This window comes from Bubalus bubalis, chromosome 17 (assembly GCF_019923935.1).
Source record: "Bubalus bubalis isolate 160015118507 breed Murrah chromosome 17, NDDB_SH_1, whole genome shotgun sequence".
In the NCBI taxonomy this organism is placed as follows: Eukaryota; Metazoa; Chordata; class Mammalia; order Artiodactyla; family Bovidae; genus Bubalus; species Bubalus bubalis.
This window is the reverse complement of record NC_059173.1, coordinates 32,487,353-32,513,050: the sequence shown is the minus strand read 5'-3', so window position 1 is coordinate 32,513,050 and position 25,698 is coordinate 32,487,353. Positions and strand designations below refer to the sequence as shown.

The window sequence follows — 25,698 nt, the reverse complement described above, 5'->3', positions numbered from 1 at the left end:
CACTGAGCCACCAACGAAGTCCTAAACACAGATTATCACTTTTCAAACTTTTGGAATAGTGGCTTAGCCTTTCATTTAAATCTTGTTTATTTTATCCCTTCCTTTGTTTATATTTTACACATGGACATTAAAGATCTAGAAGCGATCAAGTTTTCAGATCTTCATCACTGAGAAATGACTTAAATAGATCTGCTTTCCCAACACAACCCTTGCTCAGGAAAGGCATTATAAACCAAAGCTTGAGGAAAAGGGAAGAAAACAGGGGAGATAGAAAAGGGTACCAGGTGATTTATCTAAGGTTAACATTATGATATGATTTTGCTACATTTTCCCCTTTTTTCTTTTTTATTGATGTATTTGAGGTTGATTTACAGTGTTGTGTTAGTTTCTGATGTGCAGCAAAGTGGTTCAGACAGACAGATAGATAGATGATAGATTCTCTTTCAGATTATCTTCCATTATAGGTTATAGGTATTGAGTATAGGTCCCTGTGCTATACAGGAGGTCCTTGTCAGTTATCTATTTATATAAAGTAGTTTATATCTGTTAATCCCAAGCTCCTAATTTTTTCCTCCACTCTTCCATTTCCTTTGGTAACCATGAGTTTTTTTCTATGTCTGTGAGTCTGTTCCTGTTTTGTAAATAAGTTCATTTGTATAATTTTTTTGGATTGCACATGTGATATCAAATGATATTTGTCTTTGATTTATTACACTCAATGTGATAATCTCTAAGTCCATTTATGTTGCTACAAATGGCAGTATTTCATTCTTTTTATGGCTGAGTAATAGCTCGTTGTACATATGTCCCACATCTTTAACCATTCATCTGTTGATGAACTTTTAAGATGCTCCATAACTTGTCTATTGTAAATTATGCTGTAATGAACATCGGCGTGCACATATCTTTTCAAATTATAATTTTCTTCAGATATCTGCCCAGGAGTCAGATTGCTGAATCATATGGTAGTTGTATTTTTAGGTTTTTAAGGAACCTCCGTACTGTTATCCATAGCAGCTGCACCACTTCACATTCCAAACAACAGTGTAGGAAGATACCTTTTTTCTACTTCTCCAGCATTTACTATTTGTAGACTTTTTGATGATGACAATTCTGACCAGTGTGAGGTGATACCTCATTGTAGTTTGGATTTGCATTTCTCTAATAATTAGTGCTGTTGAGCATCTTTTCACATGAGGGTAAGGTGATGTGAAAAAAGCTAAGCTGAGACAAAATGATGTCATGTTATAGTTGCTGGGGGGAAGGGATTGTTAGGGAATTGGGATGGCTATGTACACAGTGCAATATTTAAGACTGGTAACCAACAAGGACCCACTATGAAAAACAAAAAATAAATGGTAAGTCCTGGTTTTGAGTGCCTGCTCATGTAGATATAGAATCATGAGATGTTTAGAGATTGCAGATGACACTCTTCTGCAGACCCAACACCTGTCCTTTTATAGAGAGGGCAGGGAAAGCACAGAGGGTCAGATTTATTTTACTTCTTGTATCTTTTCTTCTCAGTTCAAGAATCAAAAGACCATGTTTCCTCAACTGAATTTAACGTTTCTTGTTTAATTGCTCCACCTGACCTCCTCTTTGACTAGGAACCCAGACTCTCAGACATGTTCATGCAGAGTGACCTTGGAATCAGGGGACATTGATTTTCTTCTTTTTTACAGTATGAAGAGTTCAGTCAAGCGGCTATTGACAAACTAAGCCACAGATACCAGAGCCCATGGTAAGTATATTTACATCAATTAATTAATCTTTCCTCCTAAATTAGTAACAGAGTTAATTTCTTTTTATTGGAGTAATTTGCTTTACAATGTTGTGTTAGTTTCTGCTGTACAGCAAAGTGAATCAGCTATATGTTTACCTATATCCCCTCTTTTTTGGATCTCTTTCCCATTTAGGTCACTACAGAGAATTGAGTTAGAGGTCCCTGTGCAATACAATAGGGACCCATTATCTTATTATATACCTCATTATCTATTTTATACCTGCATTGTTCTTCAATTACTCAGCTACATGTTTACCTATATCCCCTCTTTTTTGGATCTCTTTCCCATTTAGGTCACTACAGAGAATTGAGTTAGAGGTCCCTGTGCAATACAATAGGGACCCATTATCTTATTATATACCTCATTATCTATTTTATACCTGCATTGTTCTTCAATTACTCAGCTACATGTTTACCTATATCCCCTCTTTTTTGGATTTCCTTCCCATTTAGGTCACTACAGAGAATTGAGTAGAGGTCTCTGTGCAATGTAATAGGGACTCATTATCTTATTATATCTCATTTTTTATTTTATACCTGCATTGTTCTTCAATTACTCAGTCATGTCCGACTCTTTGCAACCCCATGGACTTCAGCACACCAGGCTTCCCTGTCCTTCACCATCTCCTGGAGCTTGCTCAAACTAATGTCCATTGAATCGGTAATGCAATCCAACCATCTCATCCTCTGTCATCCCCTTCTTCTCCTGCCTTCAATCTTTCCCAGCATCAGGGTCTTTTCTAATGAGTCAACTCTGCACATCAGGTGGCCAAGTATTGAAGCTTGAGCTTCAGCATCTGTCCTTCCAATGAATATTCAGGATTGATTTCCTTTGTACCTACATGTATGTGTGCTAAGTCACTTCAGCACAGTGGTGTATATATGTCAGCTCCAATCTCCAAATTCTTTCCATTCACCCCTTCCCCCTTTGATGTTCATATGTTTAATCTTTAAGTCTGTGCCTCTATTTCTGCTTTGCAAATAAGATAATCTATACTCCTTTTCTAGATTCCACATATATGCATTAATATATGATATTTGCTTTTCTCTTTCTGACTTACTTCACTCAATAACAGTTAATTTTTCTTAATTTTTTTATATCCTATAGGTTTATTTGTACATTTGTGAATTTTTACTTCTAATAAGCACAGAAAATCTTCACTATCTACTCGGTCAGTTCAGTTGCTTAGTCGTGTTCGACTCTTTGTGACCCCGTGGACTGCAGCATGCCAGGCCTCCCTGTCCATCACCAATTCCCGGAGATTACTCAAACTCATGTCCACTGAGTTGGTGATGCCATCCAACCATCTCATCCTCTGTCATCCCCTTCTCCTCCTGCCTTCACTTTTTCCCAGCATCAGGGTCTTTTCAAATGAGTCAGCTCTTCGCATCAGGTGGCCAAAGTATTTGGAACTTCAGCTTCAAGATCAGTCCTTCCAATGGATATTCAGGACTGATTTCCTTTAGGATTGATTGGTTGGATCTCATTGCAGTCCAAGGGACTCTCAAGAGTCTTCTCCAACACCACAGTTCAAAAACATCAATTCTTCAGCGCTCAGCTTTCTTTATAGTCCAACTCTCACATCCACACATGACTACTGGAAAAAACATAGCTTTGACTAGATGGACTTTTGTTGACAAAGTAATGTCTCTGCTTTTTAATATGCTCTCTGGGTTGGTCACAGCTTTTCTTCCAAGGAGCAAGTGTCTTTTAATTTCATGGCTGCAGTCACCATTTGCAGTGATTTTGGAGCCCCCCAAAATATAGTCTGACACTGTTTCCACTGTTTCCCCATCTATTTGCCAGCTACCATGATCTTAGCTTTCTGAATATTGAGTTTTAAGCCAACTTTTCCACTCTCCTCTTTCACTTTCATCAAGAGGCTTTTGAGTTCCTCTTCGCTTTCTGCCATAATGGTGTTGTCATCTGCATATCTGAGGTTATTGATATTTCTCCCAGCAATCTTGATTCCAGCTTGTGCTTCCCCCAGCCCAGCTTTTCACATGATGTACTCTGCATATAAGTTAAATAAGCAGGGTGACAATATACAGCCTTAACGTACTCCTTTCCCAATATGGAACCAGTTTGTTGTTCCATGTCCAGTTCTGTTGCTTCCTGACCTGCATATAGGTTTCTCAAGAGGCAGGTGAGGTAGTCTGGTACTCCCATCTCTTTAAGAATTTTCCAGTTTGTTGTGATCCACACAGTCAAAGGCTTTGGCGTAGTCAATAAAGCAGAAATAGATGTTTTTCTGAAATTCTCTTGCTTTTTCGATGATCCAGTGGGTGTTGGCAATTTGATCTCTGGTTCCTCTGCCTTTTTTAAATCCAGCTTGAACATCTGAAAGTTCACAGTTCATGTACTGTTGAAGCCTCACTCAGAGAATTTTGAGCATTACTTTGCTAGCATGTTAGATGAGTGCAATTGTGCGGTAGTTTGAACATTCTTTGGCATTGCCTTTTTTTTGGGATTGGAATGAAAACTGACTTTTTCTAGTCCTGTGGCCACTGCTGAATTTTCCAAATTTGCTGGCATATTGAGTGCAGCACTTTCACAGCATCATCTTTTAGGATTTGAAATAGCTCAACTGGAATTCCATCACCTCCAATAGCTTTGTTCATAGTGATGCTTCCTAAGCCCACTTGACTTCACATTCCAGGATGTCTGGCTCTAGGTGAATGATCACACCATTGTGATTATCTGGGTTGTGAAGATCTTTTTTGTATAGTTCTTCTGTGTATTCTTGCCACCTCTTCTTAAAATTTTCTGCTTCTGTTAGGTCCGTACCATTTCTGTCCTTTATTGAACCCATCTTTGCATGCAATTTTCCCTTTGTAGCTCCAATTTTCTTGAAGACATCTCTAGTCTTTTCCATTCTTTTGTTTTCCTCTATTTCTTTGCTCTGATCACTGAGGAAGGCTTTCTTATCTCTCCTTGCTATTCTTTGAAACTCTGCATTCAAATGGGTGTATCTTTCCCTTTTTCCTTTTCCTTTCACTTTCTTTTCACAGCTATTTGTAAGGCCTCCTCAGACAACCATTTTGCCTTTTTGCATTTCTTCTTCTTGTGGATGATCATGATCCTTGTCTCCTGTACAGTCACAAACCTCCATCCATACTTCTTCAGGCACTCTGTCTATCGGATCTAATCCCTTGAATCTATTTCTCACTTCCACTGTTAATAGTAAGGGATTTCATTAAGGGGAGGGATGGGGCAGGGCAAGTGAGATGAGAGCACAGTGCAGGAAAAGGGAACCAGCCTGTTAAGAACAGCAGCTGGATGTTGGAGGGTGGGGCCTTTAACTATATAAATGGTTGTTTTCAATGAAAGAACAAAAATATAACTTTTTTGGTTAAAAGCCCCTCATTTCATGCTGTTGGCCTAGAAACCATCATAATGCATCATGTTAGTTACTCAATGTAATCCTATTAAAATCACACAATGGCTTGAATTAACACTCTTGAGTGACTTCACTTTCACTTTCACTTTAAGGCAGCTGGTAACCAAAATGAAACCTGTATGTTCAGTTACAGGAAAAGAGCAAAACCTAGGCTTGTCATCTATTGGAAAATATAATTCAGATTTCTAAGGGAAAAGAGATCAATCAGCATTGCTCTTACAGGAGTACAGATTCAATAATGTCTTTGTTTTCCTTAGATTTTTGGAGGTCAGGGTTTCTGTACTTTGGGGACACTAAGCACAACCTCTGCTTAAAAACCTTCTGGCCTCACTCTCAGGCTTGGCAGAGGCTCTGAAAGAGGATGACTCTACAAGGTCCAGGTGTGCCCACCTGATTGCATTCTCTCAGCTGTGCCAAGAGCCATCTCCTTCCTGGGCAAGGTTTGTGTTTAGCCTCCCCAGCTGTTTGCATGTTCTGTCGTCAGTCAACTGCATTCACTCAATAAATCCAGCATCTCCTGTATTCAAAGCACTGCTAGACTCTGCAGCCATGGTGCTGAACAAGCCTAAGAACTAAGAGAAGTCACTGGGGACTTCCCTGGTGATACAGTGGATAGGAATCCACCTGCCAATGCAGGGGACACAGGTTCAATCCCCAGTCTGGGAAGATTCCACATGCTGTGAGCAACTAAGCACATGAACCTACTGAGGCCTTGTGCAGCAATTACTGAAGCCCATGTCCCTCGAGCCTATGCTCTGAATAAGCGAAGGCGCCACAGTGAGAAGCCCATGCATTGGCAACTAGAGAGTAGCCCCCGCTCACCTCAACTAGGGAAAGCCTGTGTGCAGCAACATAGACCTAGCTCAACCAAAAAAATAAAAATAAATGAATAAATACATTTTAAGAAAGAGAATTCATTGAAAGATTTAAAATAGGGAACAATGTGATCCAATTTTTTTAAAAAGATCACCCTGGAATATTGAAGTGCTGCGTGGAGAAAAAAATTGAAAAGTGACAAGATAGTTGTAGGAAGCTCAGCCAGGAAACAATTTCATTTCAACAAGTCGCTCTTGAGTTTTCAGTGTGCTCTGTAAACAATCCAAAATCAGTTGTGATGATGAGAGTTGTGAGTAGGAAAGGATTTGAGCTCAGCTTTCAAAGGAACGCAGGCTTTAAATAAATGAGGAGAAGAAGAGATGATGTTTGTTGTGACAACCGGGAGTAAGAATGTATTCAGAGATCGGACGAAAGAGATTTTAGCATTATCTTAATTTTACAGGAGAAGAAATTGAACTTCAGATGCTAAGTAAGGTACACAAACATGGGTTACAGAGCTAATATTTCGGTCCAAGTTGACTGATTCCACAGATCTGGGTTGGGATCTGGGTTTGAATCTTTTCAGAAGGCTCTTCAAGTGATTCTAATGATCATTCAGGGCTGAGAATGACTTGTGAGGACTGAAAGAAGAAAGGGATGAGCCTGGGGGCACCCACACCTAGGAAAAGGTGAGTGAGCATCATGCAAGAAGGAAAGAGCCTCAGAGGCAGGGACCTGAGGACAATGGGAAGCTGTAAAAGGCAGGGAAGAACTCAAGGAGGAAGGTTTATACAAGGAAATGGAAATCCAAGAAAACAATAACAGACAAATATTTGGAAGTTATCAATGGTCTCAGAAAAAACACTGGAGGAAGAGAAGAATGAGTTGAGGGCATATAAGCAGCATTGAAGAATTTTTGTCAGCTGATGTAATAGAGCCAAGAGACTGCTCTGATTTTCAGACCAGAAGTCCAGTCAAGGACAATGACAGGATTTCCTCCATTCTGGGGTATACTTTGATAATTTAACTCCTTGAAATCAGGATGTGTTTTATGGTAGTTGTTTATAGATGTAGTGACTCTCTGCCCCCAGGTTAATCTGTTATTGAATCAATGGTGTGCTATCCAATTTATTGCATCTAAAATTGTCCTTGTTATTTGAATAAAGCTCCCCTAGTAGTCCTGACCTTGAGGGTAGGTGAGGGAGATCCAAGATTTTGAGCCTCATTTGCAAGTGTAAATACGAGAGACCTGGGTTCGATCCCTTAGTTGGGAAGATCCCCTGGAGAAGGGAAAAGCTACCCACTCCAGTATTCTGACCTGGAGAAGTCCAAGGACTGTATAGTCCATGGGGTCGCAAAGAGTTGGACACTACTGAGTGACTTTCACTACTACTACTAAAGACAGGTAAAAACACTTCAGCAAACTTGAGATGAAGGCCTGCTATGTGACAAGTCCTCAAAATTTATAAAGTAATAAGCAGGGTCCTTGTGCTCAAGTCACTCACAGACTTTCAGGACAGATAGATGTAAAAAGATTTCAATACAACATCCACTGATGGAGAATGACCACAATAGCGGGGTGTGGGTTGACTTTATTCTTTTCCCTTCTGAATTAAAGGAAACATTCTTTTGTTTTAAATACATAAGTTTCTCTAGACATGAGGTCTGATGATTAACTCATTTTTATGTGGTCTCTTCTCACAGCTGGGTGTTTTCCAATATATAAAAACAGTATGTCTAATTTCAATAAGAAGAATAAAAAGCACAGATAGGAAGTGGGAGAACAGTTTACAGTCAAATTAAGAGTCAGTTTACAAGAGAATATACTGCGAATAGTGAATCAGTGGGACTTTTTGTTTTGAGAAGTGAAATCTGTTAAAGTTACACGTTACTGAAAATTGTAGAGCATAGCAGCATCCCGCTTTCTTTCCCTTACCTTTAACATAGAGTTTGACATATCAGTTCAGTTCATTTCAGTCGCTCAGTCGTGTCTGACTCTTTGCGACCCCATGAATCGCAGCACGCCAGGCCTCCCTGTCCATCATCAACTCCTGGAGTTCACTCAGACTCACATCCATCGAGTCAGTGATGCTATCCAGCCATCTCATCCTCTGTCGTCCCCTTCTCCTCCTGCCTCCAATCCCTCCCAGCATCAGAGTCTTTTCCAATGAGTCAACTCTTCACATAAGGTGGCCAAAGTACTGGAGTTTCAGCTTTAGCATCATTCCTTCCAAAGAAATCCCAGGGCTGATCTCCTTCAGAATGGACTGGTTGGATCTCCTTGCAGTCCAAGGGACTCTCAAGAGTCTTCATATATAAGAGTTTGACATATAGGGGTACTCAATACTTGGTGAATCAGATATAAAAGACAAAATCCCTGTTCTTAGTGTACTCAGAATGGCACAGATTGGTACAGCTCAAGCCAGAGAAACTGGAGGACTTTGGTCATGAGGACTTCCTGAATGAGATGAAATTTAAGCTGGGTTTAGAAGGAGAACATTAGGAAAATCTCTGGTTGCCTCCCTGGGTAAACTTGTTATCCATGCACATGAAAGGCTTGCTGAGATTATGAAATCAACAGACTCGTTCACAGGCGAAGTTCCTTCCAGAAAGGCACTGCCAACATGACTATGCCCTAATGTCACTATGAAGTTGCCTCTTTGCCACTTATTTGCCAATGTATCATTTGTCTTAGGACTAATGTCTTAAGGACTGGTTCACAGTCCTGTGGACAGCCACTGTCAGTAGATGGTGGGGTTGCGGGTGTGGGTGTCAAGGATGCTGCAGATTCTAAAGTGAGGGTGACCAGACTAGTTGTCAGTCAAGAAGAGAGGAGCAACATGACTTTTAAAAAGTCAAAATTAACTACAATGTCCCCTAACTTCATTTATTTGAGGGTCACAGCTCTTTTCAGTGTGTTGGCTCTCCTGTGTCTCCTTCCTATAATCAAAGGATTTGTTTGTCAGCTCCCATTCTCAGGAGGTGCACAGCATGGCAAGTGGAAAGAGTGCTGAAGTGAAAATCAAGAAAGGCTGGTTTTACCAGGCTTTTTCCTGGTGAAGGAATTTATCCTTCTCCAGGAAAAAAATGAAGGAGGTTTAGCTATAAAGGAGTACAAAAGTGTTTGCAATGATGCAAAGTCAGAAATAGCCTGCTAAGTCCCTTCAGTCGTGTCCGACTCTGTGCGACCCCTTAGACGGCAGCCCACCAGGCTCCCCCGTCCCTGGGGTTCTCCAGGCAAGAACACTGGAGTGGGTTGCCATTTCCTTCTCCAATGCATGAAAGTGAAAAGTGAAAGTGAAGTCACTCAGTCGTGTCCGACTCCTAGTGACCCCATGGACTGCAGCGCACCAGGCTCCTCCGTCCATGGGATTTTCCAGGCAAGAGTACTGGAGTGGGGTGCCATTGCCTTCTCTGAGAAATAGCCTAATATTCCCCAAATAAGGGATTGTGAGAAGTTGTGAAGTGGAATCTATAGTGATTAAGAGATGTAGTATATATATACAATGGAATATTACTCAGCCATAAAAAAATGAAACAATCCCATTTGCAGCAACATGGATGGACCTAGAGAGTGTCATACTGAGTGAAATAAGCCATAGAAAGACAAATAGCATATGACACCACTTATATGTGGAATATAGAAAAATGATACAAATGAACTCATAAACAAGGCAGAAATAGACTCACAGACATAGAAAATAAACTTATGATTACCAAAGTGGGTAAGGGGAATAAATTAGGAGTTTGGGATTAATGCACACATGCTACTATATATAAAATGGATAAACAACAAGAACCTTCTCTATAGCATAGGGAATTTCACTGAACATTTTGTAGCAACTTATAAGGGAAATTAATATAAGAAGAATATATATACACACACATGTGTTTTTATATATATATATATATATTGGAGAAGGCAATGGCACCCCACTCCAGTACTCTTGCTTGGAAAATCCCATGGACGGAGGAGCCTGGTGGGCTGCAGTCCATCCGGTCGCTAAGAGTTGGACACGACTGAGCAACTTCACTTTCACTTTTCACTCTCATGCTTTAGAGAAGGAAATGGCAACCCACTCCAGTGTTCTTGCCTGGAGAATCCCAGGGACAGAAAAGCCTGGTAGGCTGCCATCTCTGGGGTCGCACAGAGTCGGACATGACTGAAGCGACTTAGCAGTAGCAGCAGTATATATATATATATATATATATATATATATAAAACTGTGCTGTACTGCTGAAACTAACATGATACTGTAAATCAACTACACCTCAATAATAAATAAATAAAATATTTTTAAAAACAAATAAATATTGTTCATAGAGAGGAAAGGGGAGATTCTGAAGACACTTCCCACATTCAAGTCCCCATTTTAACATCTGGAAGCTGTGACTCCGTGACACGTTATTTAAACTCTTTATCCCTCAGATTTCCAATCTGTAAAATGATTATAACAGAGTCTACTCTTCTGGAGTAGATATTTTATACAGATGTGTTGTTACACATACAGCACTTTGAACAGCACTTGGTATATATAGTAAATGCTCAGTAAACAGTGTGACCATATGTTTTATTACCTAAAATAGGACACTTTGGAAAGTAAAACAGGAAGCTAATGGAATTAGGTCACCTGGACAACAGACTAACCTGTAGGTATCCTGAGCAAATCAGGCCACTCTGTTAACAAACATTCCCAAATTAGTTAAATAAATTAAATGAAATGCATTGAAATAAATAAATTTAAATAAATCTGTTAAAATTCTTATTACCCTGTTAGGAAAAACAATCAGTATAGAGATTCAGCATGGGAGATAAATTTCACACTGTAGAGTTAATCTTACAAAAGTGGAACAGAAATTCAAAGAGACAGAAAAGAAGAAAAGAAAAAATAAGAAAGAAAGAAAGAAATTAAAAATAAATTAGTCTAGTGTTTAATAGACCTCAGAAGGGATCAGAGATAACAGAAGAAAGAAAATCAATAATGTTAGAAAATTTCTCAGAAGGGAATAACATGAATTTCCAGATTGAAAGGCTCTATCAAAGAAAAATGACAACAACTATATTAAGACATGTCACTGTGAAACTTCACTTCTGGGATGAAGACAATTGCCAAGCCTTCCAGGGGGAGACTGGGACATGTACAAAGGATCCAGAATCAATAAGGCATCACACTTCTTGCCAGGGATCCTAGGCTCTGGAAGACACTGGTCAATGACTGCTTGTCTACTAGAAAGTGACTGTCAACCTGGAATTCTATACCCTGCTCGACTATCAAGTGGGGAGGTAGAAAAGAGACATTTTTATGCATGTATGTATTCCCCAAATGCATTGTTTCCCAAGAAGCAACTGGAGAATATCATTTAGCAAGATAATAAGGGAAAGTCCAGGAAAAAGTAAGGAATATGATCAAAGAAACAAGAGACCCAACAAAGGTGACAGGCAAAGAGGATTCTCAAAATGGTAAAAGAGAAGACCAGGAAAGTGGACATGCAGGAGCCCAGAGGAGGAGCAGGGCAAGTGGGGGTCCCCCAGGGGGCACTTACTTGATACAAATATTGAGTGAAGTCCTGAAGAAGCAAATGAGCTGAAAGTGGGTGATTTTGGAGAAGACAATGCTGGGACAGGGAGCAGAGAGAGATGGGAGTATTGTTAATTATAAACATTTTAGTACTACTTATTTATTAATGGTTTTTCCTGTGGTCATGTATGGATGTAAGAGTTGGACTGTGAAGAAGGCTGAGCACCGAAGAATTCATGCTTTTGAACTGTGGTGTTGGAGAAGACTCTTGAGAGTCCCTTGGACTGCAAGGAGATCCAACCAGTCCATTCTGAAGGAGATCAGCCCTGGGATTTCTTTGGAAGGAATGATGCTAAGGCTGAAACTCCAGTACTTTGGCCACCTCATGAGAAGAGTTGACTTATTGGACAAGACTCTGATGCTGGGAGGGATTGGGGGCAGGAGGAGAAGGGGACGACAGAGGATGAGATGGCTGGATGGCATCATTGACTTGATGGACGTGAGTCTGAGTGAACTCCAGGAGTTGGTGATGGACAGGGAGGCCTGGCATGCTGTGATTCATGGGGTCGCAAAGAGTCGGACATGACTGAGTGACTGAACTGAACTGAATAACTGATTTACAATATTATGTAAGTTGAAGGTGTACAATGTAGTGATTTTTAAAAATAATTAATTAGGCTGTGTTCATTCTTAGTTGTAGTATGCAGGATCTTTCATTGCAGCTCAGAGACTTTTCTAATTGTAACTTGCAGGCTCTGGGGCATGCAGGTTCAGTAGTTGTGACAGGGGGTCTTAGTTGCCCTGCAGCATGTGGGATCTTAGTTCCCCAACCAGGGATCAAACCTGCATCTGCTGAATTGAAAGGTAGATTCTTAACCAGTGGACAACCAGGGAAGTCCCACAATATTGTGATTCACTTTAGTACAATTTATCTGTATTATGTATATGTACCTAAATGATCAAATGGAAAAAAATTAGGTTCACATTATGTGCAATGTACAAGCATATTATTTGATAAAAATGAAAATGAATTATAAAGTGAGAGAAATAGAAACTCAGTTGAGTTTTAGTAGCTAGGGTTCCTAAGTTGAAAAAATTTCTAAAAGTAAGACTTTCAGTACTAAAGAAATATGCACTGACCTGAATAAACAGGGCTTTCTGTTTATTCAGAAAGGTAGAAGGTGTGCCTGTATTTGGCATGAATTAAGGGGTGTGTAGAAAATTGCCTGTTTTCTTTCATAATGAAATACTGCCAAAGCCAGTTTGTTAAACTAGCACAGACTTAATGACAGCCACTATTTAAAAATATATTGGTACATAAATACTTGCTTTTCTCTTGGAGTTGTTTTCCTCAAAACATCCGTAAATCTTGACAACTTTCCATTTTTAAGGCTGTTGGTGACTGGCACTTTGGAGGGATTCCTGTGAGCATTAAGGAGCAAAGTGCTGTAATTTAAAAATTTTTTGTTTTATTGAAGTATAATTAACTTACAATGTTGTGTTAATTTCTACTGTACAGCAAAGTGATTCAGTTATATACAAATATATATAATATTTATATATTCTTTTCCATTCTGGTTTATCACAAAATATTGAATATTGCTCCCTGTGCTATACAATAGGCCTTGTTGTTTATCTATCCTTTTAAAAATTACATTTATTTGGCCCTGCCAGGTCTTAGTTCCAGCACCCAGGATCCTTGATCTTGATTGCAGCATGTGGGATATTCAGTTGCAGCATGCAAACTCTGAGTTGTGGCTTGTGGGACCTAGTACCTTGCTGCTGCTGCTGCTGCTGCTAAGTCACTTCAGTTGTGTCCGACTCTGTGCGACCCCATAGAGGGCAGCCCACCAGGCTCCTCTGTCTCTGGGATTCTCCAAGCAAGAATACTAGAGTGGGTTGCCATTTCCTTCTCCAATGCATGAAAATGAAAAGTGAAAGTGAAGTTGCTCAGTCATGTCTGACTCTTAGCGACCCCATGGACTGCAGCCTACCAAGCTCCTCCATCCATGGGATTTTCCAGGCAAGAGTACTGGAGTGGGTTGCCATTGCCTTCTCCCCTAGTACCCTGACCAGGGGTCAAACCCAGGCCCTCTGCACTGGAAGCTGGAGTCTTAGCCCCTGGACCACCAGAGAAGTCCCCTATCCATTCCTTATATAATAGTTTGTATCTGCTAATCCAAATCTAACCCTTCCCCACCCGTTTTCCCACAAGTCTGTTCTATATGTCTGTGAGTCTGTTTCTGTTTTGTAAGTACGTTCATCTGTATCATATATTCAATTCTACATATAAATAATATCATATGGTATTTGTCATTCTCTATCTGGCTTACTTCACTTAGTATGATCATCTCTAGGTTTATCTATGTTGCCGCAGGTGGCATTATTTCATTCTTTTTAATAGCTAAGTAATATTTCATTGTATTCTTTTGAGATTACCTGCACTCATTCTTATTTTTGTCACCTAAAAAATGCCTCTGTACTTCTTCCTCTGGACCCGCCCACCTCCAGACTCCTCCCCTGAGATTTCTCTCTAGCAGGTTGGTGCAGGGGGAGGCCTCTCAGGAAGCTCCAGTGCAGTAGAAACAGCTCAGAGCTCCCATGCTGGTCACCATTGTGGGGCCACACAGATAGTTGAGGCCCATTTATTCATTCAGTAAATATCCAGCTGCTGACCTCATGCCAGGCACTGGAGGTTCAGGAGTGAACAAGATAGACATCATTCCTGCCTTTCTTATATTCTATCAGCAAAGACAGGACAGACACAGCCTAATGTAAGGCCAATCATTTCATTGTAGGACCTGCTGTAAGGGAGAACAGGCTGCATATAAATGTTTCTTGTTGGATGAGAGGTTATTATTCATCCCAGGATGGAGCACTTAGAGCAGAAGAATATGATACAGCTGTGTTGGAAGAAGAGACAGTGCTGTTATTCTTAAGAAGAAAACTTACTGGGCAATCACTATGTCCAGGTGGAGAAAATTCAGTTCGTGTCAGAAGAGGACCCTTCACTGCAAATTACTCTCTGTGGAACTTCTGAAAGACACTGAAGTCCAAAGTGTGTGCAAAAGAGGCACTTCTGAGTTGCTGGCCTGTTTTCTTCCCTTTCTGAGCATTCCATACATCAGAACAGTGGCTCTTAGGGCTTTTTTCAGGAGACCAGTGTCACTGAAAGAGCAGCTGCTGATCCTAAAGCAATAGCTTATGGTGTTGAAATCCAAGCATGGCCTGCAATCCAATACAGATGTTAGGCAAAGACAAAGACAGTTGATGTGCTGAAAAGAATACAGAAAAAAAAGGGGCAAGGTGTGTTAGTGTTTTAATTGTTTCATTTTTCTATGATCAATTCAAGATTTTTTTAACTTTTTATTCTATATGGGGATATAGCCAATTAACAGTGTTGTGACATTTTAGGTGAACAACAAAGGCACTCAGTCATACATATACATGTATCCATTCTCCCCCCCGATTCCTCTCCTTTCATGGCTGCCACATAACATTGAGCAGAGTTCCACATGCTATATAGTAGGTCCTTGTTGGTTATCCATTTAAAATATAGCAGAGTGTATATGTCCATCTCGAACTCCCTAACTATCCCTTCCCTCATCCCTCCCCCTGGCAAATATGCCCCAACTGTGGTCATTTCAAACATTCTGTTATTACTGTGTTCATTGAGAGAAAGGAACTTCAGTCCTTGTCCTCTTTGAAGAAAGAATTTGACAAAGAGACCAACACTGCAAAGTAGGTCCAGCATTTATTAGAAGTACAGTACGTGTGGGAGAGCACAGGGGTGAATTCTCAGAGTGAGGTGCACCATATAGGGGTAGCTTAAGTTGTTAACTCATTGTTAACAACCAGGGGGTTTTTGCAGAAACTAATGCCTGTGGCTGGCGATTTTTCCTTTTCACTAACACTTTATGGGTTACTACATTCAATAGTTACACCTGACACACCTCTAAAGTCTTCTAACTTTCATGAAATGTTGCCTTCAACCCACGCTGTGTAGAAGCAAAGCTGCCTCCTCTAGCAGCGTGTGTTTAATGTTCACTTTCAGTATCAGAATCAATCACCAAAGTCTTTTGTCTTTTTGTTTGCCTAATATTCACATAGTATGAATCAGAACTATATTCTGAAGAACTATCACTTCTGAGACATTGTGTTGCTCGGACAATCAGAGAAAGTACCTGCATAAAATTCACTGAAAAAATTCTTCACTCAAAATTTCACCATGCATTATTTTTAAAAACTTGACATTTATAATATACACAAAGCTGGAACAAAAACCTATCTGCAAAATGTGGATGATAACAACAATCACGTGCATGCATGTGTGTTCAGTCATGTCCAACTCTTTGAGACCCCATGGACTGTAGACCGCCAGGCTCCTCTGTCCATGGGAGTTTTCAGGCAAGAATACTGCAGTGGGTTGCCATTTCCTCCTCCAGGGAATCTTCCTGATCCAGGAATTGAACCCATGTCTCTTGTGTCTCCTGCTTTGGCAGATGAATTCTTAACTGGTGGTTGTATAATGAAACACCATATATACATGTATATAGGTTGTATAATGAAACTTTGATCAGTTTTAAACCCTAATGATTTCACATGGTGCTGTTAACTGTATCACTATCTAAAAAATGTATTGATACATCTCAGGTAAATAATGTGTAATTATGGGGTTAGTCTTCTGGGGTTTCCTCCCCTACAATCGTGTCGCCTGTAATTCCTTATCTGGGCTTCTGCCAGTCGCCATTTTGAATCTTTTCCTGCAGTATCCAAGTGAAACCCACAGGGGTCAAAACCACAATGCTCGTTTAGCAGCTGAGAAGTTGGGTAGATGGCTCACAGAAAGACTTCAGATCTCATTGTTCTACCAGCTTTTCCACCTTCCCCCAAAGCCCCCCAATAAAATGGTTTGATTCCCCACTCCCAAAAAAACTCACAATGCTAATGATATGGTTACTAGAGGACAACTTGAGGCCTCCGTTGGGCTGGGAAATCCTTTCCATCCCCTCATTCCAAAAATGAGGGGGCTGTGGTAGGCAGCTTTGTCTTTCATCCAATCAGGAGGTGTCATTCCCATTGTTAGTTTATCTCAAAGAATCAGAATGAAACCTGCGGGTAAACCGGAGGCCCCTCTACCTCTTACTTCATCAGCAGTATCTGTAGAAGTGATTTGTGACTGCCGAGTTATCTCAGTCGTGTCCTACTCTTTGTGACCCTATTGACTGTAACCCACCAGGCTTCTCTGTCCATGGGATTCTCCAAAAGAGAATACTGGACTGTGTTGCCATGCCCTCCTTCAGGGGATCTTCCCGACCCACGGATGGAACCCGAGTCTCTTTTGTCTCCTGCATTGACAGTCAGATTCTTTACCACTAGTGCCACTTGGGAAGCCCTAGAAGTGATTTACAAAAGACCGGTACTATCACTTAGGGGACTTCCCTGGTGGTCCAGTGGCTAAGACTCCATGCTCCCAATGCAGGGCCCCAGGTTCGATCCCTGGTCAGGGATCTAGATTCCACATGCCACAACTAAAGAGTTTGCATGCTGCAACTAAAAATCCATCATGCAGCAAGATCCTGCATGTTTCAACTAAGATCCAGTGCAGCCAAATAAATAAGTTAATTTAAAACATGTCATTAATATCATTTCTGTCTACATGACCAGATGAATAAACACCCAGTCCATTTTACATGCACCATTTACCATCCTCTGTGCTTTTCACTATCTTTCACTTGTTCTTTGAAACCTGCTCATAATTTTCAGGTTTTCTGATGCTTACAGAGTTGGGCAAAATTCCTCCATCTTGTGAACATAGATGCTCTCAGACCTCAGTTTCAAGGGCAAAAGGGGAAATGGTAACAACTGAACTCATAGGGTTGTCTTGAGGATGGTGTGTGAGTGTATAAGGAACCAGCATGGATCTGATACACAGGAGAATGGCTTCCTTCCCCGTTTTGTGAAAGTATCAAGATAACCGTAGGGTGAGGCACTTTCTTAAATATTTCTATTCATTTTTACCACTATCACATCAAAATAGATTAGTTACAATGTTACTCTTTTCCATAAAATTTTGTCTAAGGGCACTGAACTCTTTGGTGATACATTATTTGCTTTCTGCTTTAAAAAACACAAACCTACTAAAAGTTTTTCCTTTAAAACATTTTTTTGCCTTCTATCTTCCCGATAGTAGTCAAACCACTTTAAACAATATGAGTTTGGAAAAACATCAGCTTTTGGTGGTTTTGAATTTATTATCTGCTGCATCATTTCTCATCAGTGTTATCAAGTTCCATGATTGAAGTGTTTCCCCAAACATTCAGTGATAGGGCAGAAAGGTGTACTGCTCAGATGGGATATTTGAAGGCTATGAAATAAAAATCCAAGGGTCCCTGTAGCTAGGATGTTTTGAAGTTAGTAGTCAGAAGGAAAGGTTTCGTTCAGCATTCTATTTGCATTTTTCTTGAAATTCACTTTATCCCAAATTAAATGGTCCCATTGATATTTGAAGAAGAAGAAATACCATTTTCTGACCACTTTGGTTGATAGCCTTTAATTGGACTACATGTTTACTGAATCAGTAAATCAATAAATCATTTTGGAGCACTGTCCTTTATATCAAGCAGCTTCTAGTGTAGAGGGGAAAATAGACACATCACTAATTTTAACACACAGCCAGATACATGATACAGCCACGCTGGGTATTATGCATTTAACAGGGGTGAGGAGACGAGGTGGATGGGGCAGGGGGAAATGTTCTGCAGAGGAGTCTGAAAAGGTGAGATTAGATAATAAAGGATGAGCAGGGATGCAAGGAAGCAGTGTTTCATCAAGAAGAGCAGGCATCAGTACGAAAGCCTGGCTTCAGCTGGTGCAGTGAGTGTTGCAGAGCTGCCAGATCTCAACATCCAGGGACAGGTGAGACCAGAGGAGTTAGGAGTCAGACCAGGACCAGTTCACTCTTGCATCTGACCTTTAGAGCATCCCCAAAAAGGGATTTACATTTTACCCATCCATCCTTTTACACAATACCCAGAGTGACTAAGTAAGGTTTACGTTTCGAGTAGAGGGTGGGCATAGGGGGAATCAGCGGAGACAGGGGGACAGCCAGGCATCTATGAGAGAAGGATGGTGATCTAGGGGAACAAGAGGGCAAGACGGACAAGGGAAACAGGTTCCAGGATTATCACAGAGTGTAGATTTGGCAGGACTTAGGTATCGGATGTGGGGGATGAAGATAATGATGGAAGCAGTGGCAGTTTTCAATTTCCCGTTTGTGTGACTAATTGGATGGATAGTGGACTTACTGAGGCCACTGCTATATTTAGCTTCCAAAATGCTATCATGAGATGGAACTTCACACGTCCAGATGAACTACCTTGGAGCATACAACCACACATTTGGCAAACACCCGTTCTTTTCTAGCCTCTGCAGCAAAATAGAAAGATGGCAGAGTTTAAACAGAATAGAGCCGTTGTTTTCTGTCTAGCAGCCTAAAGGCTAACTCATTAAAATTCAAAGAAGAATTACATGGTGGGCGGCGGAACAAATGTTTTCTTCCCTGAGCAGAACTAAGGGACAGTTTCTCTGAGAATCTAAGTCGCTCTTTGCAGCTGTTCGGTAAGACATGATTCAGGCGTCACCTCCTCCTCGAAACCCGCCACGACATAAACCAGCCCTTTCTCTGGCTTAGACACATATGGTGACAAGAAAAACAGGAAAGCAGTGCTGGTGTCACACTTGGCTTGACTTTGAAAACACGCGCATCTCTTACCTTCAAGGTGCGTGCATGCGTGCTAAGTACTTCAGTCACTTTAGTCGTGTCACTTTCTGACCCTATGGACTGTAGCCCGCCAGACTCTTCTGTCCATGGGATTCTCCAGGCAAGAGAACTGGGGTGGATTGCCATTTCCTACTTCATGACCCAGGGATCGAACCCACGTCTCTTGGCTCTCTTGCATTGGCAGGTGGGTCCTTTACCACTGGCGCCACCTGGAAATCCCCTGTCTACAAGGTATATACCTTATTATCTTCAGTTCAGTTCAGTCGCTCAGTCGTGTCCGACTCTTTGCGACCCCATGAGTTGCAGCACGCCAGGCCTCCCTGTCCATCACTAACTCCCGGAGTTCACTCAGACTCACGTCCATCGAGTCAGTTATGCCATCCAGCTATCTCATCCTCTGTCGTCCCCTTCTCCTCCTGCCCCCAATCCCTCCCAGCATCAGAGTCTTTTCCAATGAGTCCACTCTTCTCATGAGGTGGCCAAAGTACTGGAGTTTCAGCTTTAGCATCATTCCCTCCAAAGAAATCCCAGGGCTGATCTCCTTCAGAATGGACTGGTTGGATCTCCGTGCAGTCCAAGAGACTCTCAAGAGTCTTCTCCAACACCACAGTTCAAAAGCATCAATTCTTGGGCTCTCAGCTTTCTTCACAGTCCAACTCTCACATCCATATATGACCACAGGAAAAACCATAGCCTTGACTAAACGGACCTTTGTTGGCAAAGTAATGTCTCTGTTTTTTAATATGCTCAATTAATATATATATAAAATGGAAAAAAAACCGAAATATGTAACCAGTTGATAGTTTAACCCATAAAGAAGAAATACTCCCAGGGGTTCTTTTATTTTAATTTTTAATTTTACTTTATTTATTTTTGGCTGTACTGGATCTTTCACTGCACGTGGGCTTTCTCTAGTTGTGGCAAGGAGGGGCTGCTCTCTAGTTTCCGTGCAAGGGCTTCTCACTGACGTGAATTCTCCTGTCTCAGAGCAAGGGCTCTAGGTGCACAGGCTTCAGCAGTTGCAGCACGTGGGCTCAGTAGCTGGGATGCATGGCCTTAGCTGTTCCACTGCATGTGGAATCTTCCCAGACCAGGGATTGAACCCTGTCCACGTTGGCAGGCAGATTCTTAATCACTGGACCACCAAGGAAGTCCTTCCCAGGGATTTTAAAACATGGTTATTTGAGTAGAAATCTAAGAACAAAATGAACTACAAAAAGCTTGGCAGGAGTGTTAGCTGTGTGACCCTGACTTTGTTGTAGATGTGTCGTGGGTAAAAGTGAGTGGGCAATAATGCGGGGTTCTTAGTCAGTTGTTCCTGGTATGGTTGAGACCAGGATTCATGGAGTGGGAAAAAGGAAATGCGGATATTAAGATAAAACAAACCCTGAATTTGACTGGAAGGTGTATTTGTACACGTATGTATGATTGTGTGTGTTTGCACATGTATATTTTCATAATTGCACTCACTCTGAAGGCCTGAACGTGGGAACCAGCAGGTAGTAGTGAGCTCCCCTGGTGCTCAGTTTCTACTATTCAAACCCTAAATGGTGGAAACCACCAAAAGAAACGGGAACTTCTTGGATCTGGAGAAGGAAATGGAAAACATGAGCCTGGTACCTCATGCTGCACCAGACAAGGAAGTGCTGTCCTGTCTATGAACTTAGGGCCAAGCGCTGAGCCAGGCTGGGACCTGGGACCCTGTGCTGCAGGGCTGGCACCTGGACGCACCTCTCCTCAAGGTACAATATACAGAGGAACTGTATGGGACTAAAATAACAGTGTGCATGTGCATTTGTGGCAAATTCTGGACCCAAAGATACGAAGACAAAGGGACCCAACTGCCATTTCTGAGGAGCCAGGAGCAAAAACTGGGTTTCGGGAGCAAAATCAGGGCACTGTGCATGCCCCTTGCACATAATGCCACTTAAGGGGTGGGTAAACCACCTAAGCCACCCCTCCACCTCATCCCCTGGACAGACCCCTACTCTCACGCCACATAAGGAAAGAGCTTGATACCCCACCCCCCACCCACCCACTGTGAGCCAGCAAGGGAACCTGTTACTTGTTCTCGCTCCCTGCTGCTGCACTAAAAGCCTCAATAAAGCCTTGCCTGAATTTCTTGTCTGGTCTCTAATCAATTTCTATTGATTGGGGAAGGCCAAGATCCCTGGTCTGTATTAGCTTGAAGAGCCTCCCTTGGCCGAAAATACGACAGTTTGAGGGAAAGGTAATAACCACAGTGGATTACTATCCATTACACTATCATACACACAGATGTGAACATCCATGAGTTCAGCGTGTCACTGAGAAAACCACAACAAACTGATCACACTGGAGGATTTCAGTGAAGCAACCTATTATTTTGAAAATGAGTAAATAGAAAGAATCAAATATTAATTCTGCCTTTACAATAAAATTGCAAACCAAAGAGAAGATGAAGCAACTTTAAAAAAACACAAAGGAATCTAGTGAATACATAAAGAAGGAACACCAGAATTAGGATATATCACCACTTTGCAAACTCAAATTAATGAATCTAGGCATTGATCATCAGTGGCTGCCAAAGCCACAAAAAGATAAACGATCTGATTTTATGTACCTCTTGAAGGAAGGGTATCACATGGAAAGTTGTTATGGGTTGAATTGCTCACCCCTAAAATTCCCATGTTGGAGTCCTAACCCCTAGTACCTCAGAATGTGACTGTATTTGAAGAGAGAGATGTCAAAGAGGTAATTAAATTAAAATGAAGTCATTAGGTTAGCCCCTGATCCAGTCTGACTGGTGTCTCTATAACAAGGAGATTTGAACACAGACACACGCAGAGGAAAGATTATGGGAAGATACAGGGAGAAGATGGTCATCTACATACCAAGAAGGGCAATCTTGGGAGAAACCAGCCCTGCTGACCCCCAGATCTTGGACATCCAGCCTTACGATGGTGAACAGCATATTTCTGCTGTTCAGCCACCCATCTGCAGCATGGGGTGATGGCTGCTCTAACAAATCAATGCATTGGTCTTGCCCCCAAACCCAGCCTTAGATCGAGCCTCTAAATCCAACCAACAATGGATGGGAAATAAGATAACAGCAGAAAATGTTAAATGACCACATGAAGATGTCAAGTATAGGAAATTTCATAGGACAAATGGAAACATTTTTATAGAAACAAAATGTGTTTCTTCAACCAATAGTGAGGAGAAGGACAATGAGGAGGAGGTGGAGGAGAAAAGAGATGAAAGAGAACCTATGAATTAAAGAAAATATACAGGACTTCAGCAACTGCAGGTGTGAAACTTATTTGGATTCTGTTTCTATAACAAACGGGCTGTTAAAAAATTATAACATTGAGGAGACAACCAGAATTTTCAGTGCTGAACATTTGGTGAAATTACTAAGACCTTAGGAGAAATAATGGCATTGTGATTATGTTAAGAAAAAGTTTTTACATCTTTCAGAGTTGCTGTCTTGGTGGCAGGGTGAAGAAGTAATAGGAAGAATTGAGGTTTAATAAAATTAGCTATAAATTGATGAGTGTTTGAAGGTGGTGATGGGTACTTGGAAATCTTTGAACTATTTTGTCTAATTGTGTGTATCCTTAAGTTCCAAAGTAACTAAAGTGAAATTGTATCAAATTTATCCTTAGTTAATGAAGGTCAGGCTTCACCATCTGGATGTATAAACTTGTCCAAAACTAAATTGAATCAATACTGTTATAGCCTCCCAACCAGCCTTCCCCAGGAAGGCTGCCAAGCAGCCGAAGTACATGTTGCTGCCTTTTCTTCCCCTTGTGGTTTTCTGATCCTGACACAAACAAGCATCACCCAGGAAGTACCAGCTTGGAGAGATGCCTTGCGCTGCTGAAACAGGCAGGACTTCCTGGGTGTCCTACAGAAAATCGCCCATACCTGCAGCAACATCAGGGATTCCATCCAGCATTCCTCACAGGTGACCCTAGAACGGTCTAATACGCTGCTTTGCTGAAAGGTTTTGGACAGCTGCCTCTGAGGCTGTGGGCACGAGTGATAGTCACTTTATATAAATTATTTAAAATACTGAACGAAAATGAATAAACACCTCTGTGTAGTCCCTGTCATGGACAAACTCTTGGCAACAGGAGCCTCGTGGAGTGTGTTGTTCGGCACAGGAAGACAACACGCTTGATTTTTATTGCGTGGCCCGTGTTCCTGGAAACCCAGCTGGCACCCATAAGGGCAGCCAGCCACGTGCTGGTGACATCACTGTGGCAAAGACAGTATTTTTCACATTCTGGAGCTTGGAGAAGACAATCTGGCAAAACAATGAAAAAGCGTTGGTCCACTTAGGGTCATGAGAGACCTCTCTTGTTCCAATTAGTTCTTTACTCCAGCCAAGTGGTAGAATATTTAATAAGCCTTTGGGGTAAAGTACTTGTGTTTCCTATGGAATAAAAGCAGTAAGTCAAACCAAAATAACCAGAATTTGAGGTTGGAAGCATATGGTGGTATATAATTTTACAGAACTGCATAAGCCTTACATGCTTTGTTTCCTGAAGAGGGCCCAAAAGAGTGGATTTTTTTTTTTCCCTACCTAAAAGAAAACAAATATTATTATATTTAGTTATCTCATTCTGTCTTTTAAAAATAGCATTCAAGCACTGTTCCTATGTCTGAAATGGTTACACTGGCGATCTGGGGACACGCCTCTTGTGTTCTTCCCAACATTTCTTTGGGAAGAAATTTCATTTTCATCCTTGAGACAGTATGTTTCATGATAATGTGAATCTCACAGTCTTGTTTATAAATGTAAGTAATCCTATCTGCTGCTGCTGCTAAGTCACTTCAGTCGTGTCCGACTCTGTGCGACCCCATAGACAGCAGCCCACCTGGCTCCCCCGTCCCTGGGATTCTCCAGGCAAGAACACTGGAGTGGGTTGCCATTTCCTTCTCCAAAGTAATCCTAGCTACTTTGCAAAATAATTTGTGCCCGTAGATATACAGATCTCCTTTCAATAAATTTGGTTTCGACTTGTTTCTTTTTTACCTTTTTCTTTTACTTTGGAATATAATTGATTAATGATGTTGTGCTAGTTTCGGGTGTATGCCAAAGTGATTCAGTTATGAATGCATGCACGCTGAGTCACTTCACTCATGTCGGACTCTTGGAGACCCTGTGGACTGTAGCCCCTCAACCCTCCTCTGTGCATGAAATTCTCCAGGGAAGAATACTGAAGTAGGTTGCCATGCCCTCCTCCAGGGGATCTTCTCAACCCAGGGATCAAACCCACATTTCTTATGTCTCCTGCATTGGCAAGCAGTTTCTTTACCACCAACACCACCTTGGAAGGCCTCAGTTATGCATATACACACATCTGTTCTTTTTAAAATTCTTTTCCCATTTAGGTTGTTACATAATATCAAACAGCATTCCCTGTGCTATACAGTAGGTGGATTATTAATGATGTAAAATTGATTGTAGTCATTTTTGCTATTTTGCTAAGGAGAGAACTACTAAACAATAAAACCAATGCTTTATTCAGCACTTTTTACAATAGTTTGTACATGGAAGCAACCTAGATGTCCATCGACAGATGGATGGATACAGAAATTGTGGTACACATATACAGTGGAATATTACTGAGCTATTAAAAAAAAACTGATTCGTGTGAGTTCTAATGAAGTGGATGAACCTAGAGCCTATTACACAAACTCAAGTTAAGTCAGAAAGAGAAAGACAAATATTGCATATTAATGCATGTGTATGGAATGTGGAAAGATGGTACTGATGAACCTATTTGCAGGGCAGCAATGGAGATCCAGATGTAAGAGAACAGACTTGTGGAGGCAGTGGGGGAAGAAGAGGGTGGGACAAATTGAAAGAATAGCATGGAAACATGTACACTACTACATATAAAATAGGTAGCAAGTGGGAATCTTCTGTGTGACACAGGGCACTCAACCCTGTGTGCTCTGTGACAACCTAAAGGGGTGGGGTGGGGTGGGATGGGGTGAGAGATGGGAAGAGGGGGGGTTGGGAGGGAGGGGACATGTGTATACCTGTGGCTTATTCATGTTGATGTATGGCAGAGGCCAAGATGATACTGTAAAGCAATTATCCTCCAATTAAAACATAATAATCAAAAAAAGAATAAAAGATTCAAACAGGCTAAAAATATGTCTTCTGCATTTCATCATGCATGAATATTAACACTAGAAGTTTATTGTAATCAAATAACCTCTTAGTAGCCATTGACAGGTACAGTGGTGAATAAGCAGCCGTGTATTCCTGCACTGATGTTTTGGCCCTGTGATGGGTATCCACCTTGCATAGACTGCTAGCCTCTGAGTGGGACATTGCTGTACATATACTAGTGTCTGTTCAAAAAGCTTGGGCTCAGACTCTTGTCTGAAGACAGG

The 25,698-nt window shown here is 41.2% G+C and overlaps 1 protein-coding gene across 1 annotated transcript in view; it reads left to right on the top strand.

The window, feature by feature from the left end:
• C17H4orf45 (chromosome 17 C4orf45 homolog) overlaps positions 1–25,698 on the top strand; it is a 113,043-nt gene that overhangs the window by 67,386 nt on the left and 19,959 nt on the right. The window contains exon 3 of the mRNA XM_044930382.2: positions 1,683–1,741. Coding sequence (XP_044786317.2) covers positions 1,683–1,741 — 59 coding nt within the window. The remainder of the gene's footprint in view (positions 1–1,682; positions 1,742–25,698) is intronic.